This window comes from Camelina sativa, chromosome 2 (assembly GCF_000633955.1).
Source record: "Camelina sativa cultivar DH55 chromosome 2, Cs, whole genome shotgun sequence".
In the NCBI taxonomy this organism is placed as follows: Eukaryota; Viridiplantae; Streptophyta; class Magnoliopsida; order Brassicales; family Brassicaceae; genus Camelina; species Camelina sativa.
This window is the reverse complement of record NC_025686.1, coordinates 1,165,036-1,171,948: the sequence shown is the minus strand read 5'-3', so window position 1 is coordinate 1,171,948 and position 6,913 is coordinate 1,165,036. Positions and strand designations below refer to the sequence as shown.

The following is a 6,913-nucleotide window of genomic DNA, read 5'->3' as shown; positions in this document are numbered from 1 at the left end:
ACACCGTCCTTATCTCAACCCAGCACGATGAAACTGTGACCAATGACGAAATCGCTCGTGACCTCAAGGAGCACGTGATCAAGCCAATCATCCCAGAGAAGTACCTTGACGACAAAACCATCTTCCACCTAAACCCATCAGGCAGGTTTGTGATCGGTGGACCACACGGTGACGCTGGTTTGACTGGACGTAAGATCATCATTGACACTTACGGTGGATGGGGAGCTCACGGAGGAGGTGCTTTCTCAGGGAAAGACCCAACCAAAGTCGACAGAAGCGGAGCTTACATTGTGAGGCAAGCCGCAAAGAGTGTGGTGGCTAATGGAATGGCTCGTAGAGCTCTTGTCCAGGTCTCATACGCCATTGGAGTCCCTGAGCCATTGTCTGTCTTCGTTGACACTTACGGAACAGGGTTGATCCCAGACAAGGAGATACTGAAGATTGTGAAGGAGACCTTCGACTTCAGGCCAGGAATGATGACCATTAACTTGGACTTGAAGAGAGGAGGAAATGGAAGGTTTTTGAAAACGGCGGCGTATGGACATTTCGGAAGAGACGACCCTGATTTCACCTGGGAGGTCGTGAAGCCACTCAAGTGGGACAAACCTCAAGCTTAATATCATTATATTATGATTTTAATATTTTGCTATGTTTCTTTAAACAACTACCATGGACCAATAATTAAATCCCTATGTATCTGTTTTTCTTCTTGTATTCTTCAAATGAAAGTTTCTGGTTTGTTTACTATTATTAATTTTGATCTGCGAATTGCGATGTTTTCTCTTGGGTTTTTGTAGTTGTAGTTTGTGCCTTACATTTCTGGATGTTATGCAATTAGTTGTCTATCTAAAGCGATGGGAAGTAATAGCAGATTTGAATAAAATTGTCTATGCTGTCATTTACAATTTAACTGTTCCATGTTGATTACCCTATAGTATATGATAACTATATAATTGTGTTTAGACGGTTAAATTTGTTTTATCATTAATCATTATGAATGTTGGTTTATGCTATACTGATCGGAAGCTAAATCTAATTATCTATGTTGTCATTTTACCTATAGCTGTTGTAAGAAATGTTGGTTAACTAAAAGTCTAAAACCAACCAACTCAAAAGATCCAAAAAGCAATGTATAAACGGTAGAAGGACGAAGAAATCGTGGTAGAAGAGAACATGTTTGGTTGTGCCACTGACGAAACCCCTGAGCTCATGCCTTTTAGCCATGTCCTTGCTACCAATTTTTAACTTTTTTTTTTTTTGAGAAAAAACCAATTTTTAACTTTTTTTTAACTTTTAACTTTAAATTATTCAATTTTTAAATTATATATATCATTTTAACTTTTTTTTTTTAACACAAAACAAAACCAATTTTTTTCGCCCTAAGCCTATATATATATATATATACATACTAACTAGATGGTTACCTATTAGAACAATAGATGCTATGTATTTTTAATTGTTTATATATTAGGATATATTCCGTGCTTAAAGCACGGTGAACATTTAAAAAAAAAAATAATATAATAAAAAAATATTGTTTTTTTTTTAAAAAGTTATTTTATTTGGGATAATATTTATTTTACATTGTTATGTAAATATATTAATCTATTTGAATAATAATTATTTTAAAATATTATAGTATTTTATTTTTGATGTATTATTACAGTTTTATATTATTTGTTTGTTGTATTTGCATCATTATTTTGTGAAATATAAAATAGTAATTTTAATATTATAATTGTGAGCAAATAAAAATTATTAATTTATCATTTATATAAATTTAGTTTTACCAACCTGCCAATATGAAAATTAAAACACACATTTTCATACAGTGAGTAATATATCTTCGTTTTAAAAAATTCAAATCACAACATATGCAGAAAAAAATATGAATTTTAAATTATAAATATTATATGAAAATTTCAAACAATTTGTAAATAACATAAAATAAATATGAAAGGAGAATAATAATTTGAAAACTTAACAAAATCTTCGAATTTAGTTATTAAAAATAATTGTATTGAATGTACTTGGATATAAAATCTTAGTTTTTTAAATTCTGATTGGTTTATATATATATTTTTTAAAATAATTAGTAATTTCGTTCATAATTTATTAGAGAGAGAAAATATTTTTTAGATTTTTTAGATTTTTTAATATTCGATCTTTGAGTGTTTTTTATTTTTAATTAATTATATTTGTTTAAATTAGTTAATTAAAATTAATTATTTTTTTCTAATGGCAATTGAATGTAATATTTTACACATTTTAAGGTTAATTTCATATTTGTACTTCTCAATTAATATAGTAGGATTTATATTATTTTGTGACTATGAAAAAATCATCTACATATATATAAATTATCTGATTACTTGATACATTGAGTATAGTTTACATTAAATTTTATATAAATTTAAATTGTAGGTGTGATTGTTTATATATGGCAGCAAATTAGTCATTTTTTTTTGGTTTTTTGAAATATTGAATAGATATTAACAAAAACTAAGCAAAACATATGCAAAATATAAACAAAACATAAGTAAAATATTTTTATGTATGTGCTTTATAATGTATTAGATGTCCAGAAGACATTGGAGCTGGAGACCAAGGACACATGTTTGGTTATGCCACTGATGAAACCCCTGAGCTCATGCCTTTGAGCCATGTCCTTGCAACCAAGATCGGTGCTCGTCTCACAGAAGTCAGAAAGAATGGAACTTGCCGATCGGAAGTTAATGCTGATCGGAATGTTGGTTTATGCTAATGCTGATCGGAAGCTAAATCTAATTATCTAGCTATGTTGTCATTTTACCTAATTAGCTGTTGTAAGAAATGTTGGTTAACTAAAACCAACCAAGTCAAAAGATCCAAATGCAATGGATAAAACGGTAGTAGGACGAGGGAATCGTGGTTGGAAGAGAGCGTCGAGGGTCGTGGACTTTTGAAAAGCTTCTAGCCAATCTAATCTTTCTCTTTTACCTTTTACTACTCTGTTTGTTAGCTTTTTATAAAAGAAAATAGATTAAGTTCTTGCTTAATTCTCTACTCTCAAACTGTATGACGTAAATGCCATAGCTTAGCTCGTATGGTCACTTCTTTTAACTGAAAAATTTATGGGAAAAAAAAAAGAAAAAACATGTTGGTACTTGGTTACGATGGACAGTCGACGAACATAGATTAGGTAATTCGGTTATTAGAAAACAAACCAAGCTATAATAGACTATGCAGATGTCATGTAGATCCTACCCAAACACTTATCCAGTTAGATTTTTGGTACGTTTTTAAGGTGGTGACAACAGCAAAAATATCATCAACATGCATTTTCAAAATTGATTATACAGATGCCGAATAGCCGATTAGAATATTTTATAAAGTTTCAAACATAATCTATGGAAGTATAAAACTATCTATGTCAGATATACGAAATTACACGTATTATCTATCATTGAGCACAACACGAAACTACAATCATTCTCAACAAACAATGACACTGCTAAATGATTTTAATTATTTTATTTTAAAAACAGATCATACGTTTGATCCATTCAAAAGGAAAAAAATGGATACAGATGTGGAAGCCATTTACATTGCCTTTACGAGATTCTTTATTTGTCGGTTCACACGATACCAGACGTACGAAAACAAAAACATTTTTCTTTTTTCCTTTCAAAGCTTTTCAAAAACATTTAATATTATTGATTCGTCTAAAGAAAAACAAAAGCCTGAATAGCGTTAAAACATATAATAGTACTGCAATAACGAGATAAAAAGGATGTGTTTATCTTATTATAGTCATCGTCCGGATAGTGTCATTTAACTATTCTCAACTTGTTTACTTTTAAATGATAAAATTGATTATGCAGCAGAAGCAGAAGAACCTTAAACCAATCTGTGTTTAACTGATTCTCTAATCAATGTTTACCGGTTTTAAACTAATATTTGTTCTGCTAAATTTTGTGCATGGATTATGATGGGAAACTTGGTCAATCGACCTTTCTACTAAATCAAAAGACAAAAACCGTCAGCTTTAGAGTCTTTTTCCCACTGAATGATCTCACGAAGTGAAAGATTAGTTTCTCCATATATTTTTTAATTTTCTTAATTATATCTCACCAAATTCATTAAACCAAGTAACCAACCTTTATTTACTAAAACATCTCAATATAATATAAAGAAAATTGTTAACAAGTAAACCTTGTCTGAACGTCCGATTATAGTTTAGTGAATATCTTTGGACATTGGTTTTATACAAAAAAAAAAAAAACACATATACATTTATATTATCTCTTATAAATTGAGAGATAATTCTTTGTATAAATCACTGCTGCTACATATATATATATTCAGTTATTTTTCTTAAAATAGGTAAAAAAAAAAAGATAATTGTACAAGAAGGAAAACTAAAAAAAAAAAAGCAGAGACAGAGAATGTTCTTTTGTCACAAAGGACCCCTCAAAAGATCAGGTAAAGTGATTTTGCCCAAATTATTGGAATCAAGTTTATCAAACTGAATCACAACCTGGTTAATGTCTTTATCAGTGATCTTCCCCATCTCCTTAAGCTTCAACACTATATACTCTGATTTACTGAGAGACACACACACCAAAATCAAATCCAAACAAAACAAAAAAAAAGTGTCAGAAGATTAATCTCATATGGATAAAGATGTAACAAAAACTGTTGCTTGCAAGAAAAAGTCTCAAGATTAACATGATTACTCTAAAAGGTTAAATATTTACACCAATCTGAACACATAAACCTTAAAAATCCAAAGAAATTGCATAAACCCATTATTAGAAACAGCTCCAAATCACTCTTAATTATAACCAAAAATGTTCCAAAACTAATCAAAAATGTATATAAAAAAGTAAGTTTTTAAAGTTAGAAATGTTTTTTAAACCTGATGAAACCATGTTGGTAAGTATCAGCAGTGAGCAAATCCTCAACGGTGATCTCTCTATTCAAAGCCAATTTAACAGCTTTCCGGTGCCGCCGATCAATCCTCGCCTCCGCGAGATACAAAAACGCACGCGCCACCGCAAGAGTGGAAACAAGAAGCCAAACCGCGGCGAAAAGCCTCCCTTCAAGCGTCTTAAAAGCCCGATCACCGTACCCAACCGTAGTAACCGACATAACCGAGAGATAAACCGAATCAACGAAACCCAAATCCTCAACGAAATGCAAAACCAAAGCACCAACGCCGATACACAAAACGACGACGCATAACGCTAAACCAACCTTCATCCTTATCCTCATCCTCCCTTTCTCGAAATCGATGATGTAATCTTTAGCAGAGAAGCGATGATGGTGATGCTGGTTGGTTTGGATTCCGGTTAGGATCATACTCTCTTGAAGATCCAAAACGTAGTTGACAACACCGCTCAGAAGTATATCCAAGAACCCGAATCCGAACAGAACGAAGACAACGGCGAAGATCTTAGTCCATGGAGTCAACGGAGCGATGTCACCGTAACCAATCGTGCACATAGTGACGATACAGAAATAGAGAGCGTCGACGACGGGATGAGTCTCGATCCCTGAGTAGTGGTCTCTGTTGAAGGAGTAGATTGAAACCCCTAAGGTTAAGTAGATGATGAGCAATAACAGAGCTTGTTTGATGATTGATTTTGAGATTGGTGATGGTTTCTTTGTTTCTTCTTCTTGGGTTTTGTTTGGTCTCATGTCTTTGATTATTACCATAGCTGGAGCTGTACGACATCTGTGAAGAGGTCTTGTATAATTGGAGTAGAACCGATCTGTTTCTTCTTGGTCTCTGTCTTCTTGTTCTTGGTCTTCGTCTTCGTCGTTGTTGTCTTGTACGGATTCTTCGAGGTCTTGAAGATGGAGAAGACGTTCTTGAGAAATCTCGTGGAAGAAGGAAGTGTTTGAGATAGAGCGAGGGATTGTGACGGCGGCGGAGGAGTCAGGGTTCTCAGGGATGGGTTCGAGACGGAAACGTGATTGAGGGCTGATGAGAGGTTGGTGGTGGTGATGATCCATTTACCAAAGAAATGAGGAATCTCTCTGTTAACTCCGCTTTAGCTAATCAAAATTTTTTGAGATTTTTGTTTTTTTTTTTTGACCGGAAAATTCCAAAAGAAATTTTTTTTTTTTGTTTATGGGAAAAGGTGAAAAGAGAAAGAGAGAAGTGTGATTGGGTTAGCAAATTTTTCTATTTTATTTTTATAGGAGTTTTAAGAAATGGGGCGACATATGCCACGTATGAAAATACATTATCGGGAGCTTTAAGTTATGTTACTTATATTAACCCACATGCGTATTAGTTTACGCAAAGTACACATTTTGATATTTAATGGGTCCGACTTTAATACAGTGAGACGAAAAAAAGTTCGAGATAAATTCTACAGATTATTTGTGTAAATGTATTAAAAAAGAATATAGGATAGTAGAAGTGATACAAAAAACACTTAAACAAAAAGAAATATTTGTGCAATTTTAAAATTAGTATCTCTATTAATTTTTAAATTATTTATGATCCGGTGGTGATATATATAGTAAACGACACTTAATATACTAAATATCTTTTTTTGTAAATAATGGTTTTAATAACGGGTATTTATATTATTTTTATAGTTAATAATAATAAAAACAATGTACGTTATATTATTGTGTTACAGAGATACTAATTAAAACTATTATTTTACTGTTTTAGCTAATCATTTTGGTTATTATAAATCCGGTAGAATTCTTTTATTTTATTTTATTGTAGCAATAAGAGATTACCATTAATTGTGAGCCAATGGATTCAATGAAATCAATAATTATTTCTTTTATATTATCAATTAATGAGTGAGATATTATTTTCTTTTGTATTATTGAGTGAGAATATGTAGTTGGGTTCGTTTCTTGATTCGTGAAAGGTGGCTCATTAGGTTTTTACTTTTTACTTTTT

The 6,913-nt window shown here is 31.9% G+C and overlaps 2 protein-coding genes across 2 annotated transcripts in view; one reads left to right on the top strand and one right to left on the bottom strand.

Moving 5' to 3' along the window:
* LOC104713423 (S-adenosylmethionine synthase) overlaps nucleotides 1-779 on the top strand; it is a gene marked incomplete in the record, with an annotated part of 8,781 nt that extends 8,002 nt beyond the window's left edge. The window contains 1 exon segment of the mRNA XM_019233303.1: nucleotides 1-779. Coding sequence (XP_019088848.1) covers nucleotides 1-617 — 617 coding nt within the window.
* Nucleotides 4,257-6,137, bottom strand: LOC104713412 (two-pore potassium channel 5-like). Its single transcript, XM_010430524.2, has 2 exons — nucleotides 4,901-6,137; nucleotides 4,257-4,586 (listed from the first exon to the last, which is right to left on the bottom strand). The coding sequence occupies exons 1-2, from the start codon at nucleotides 5,998-6,000 to the stop codon at nucleotides 4,439-4,441; spliced, it is 1,248 nt and encodes a 415-aa protein (XP_010428826.1). The 5' UTR covers nucleotides 6,001-6,137; the 3' UTR covers nucleotides 4,257-4,438.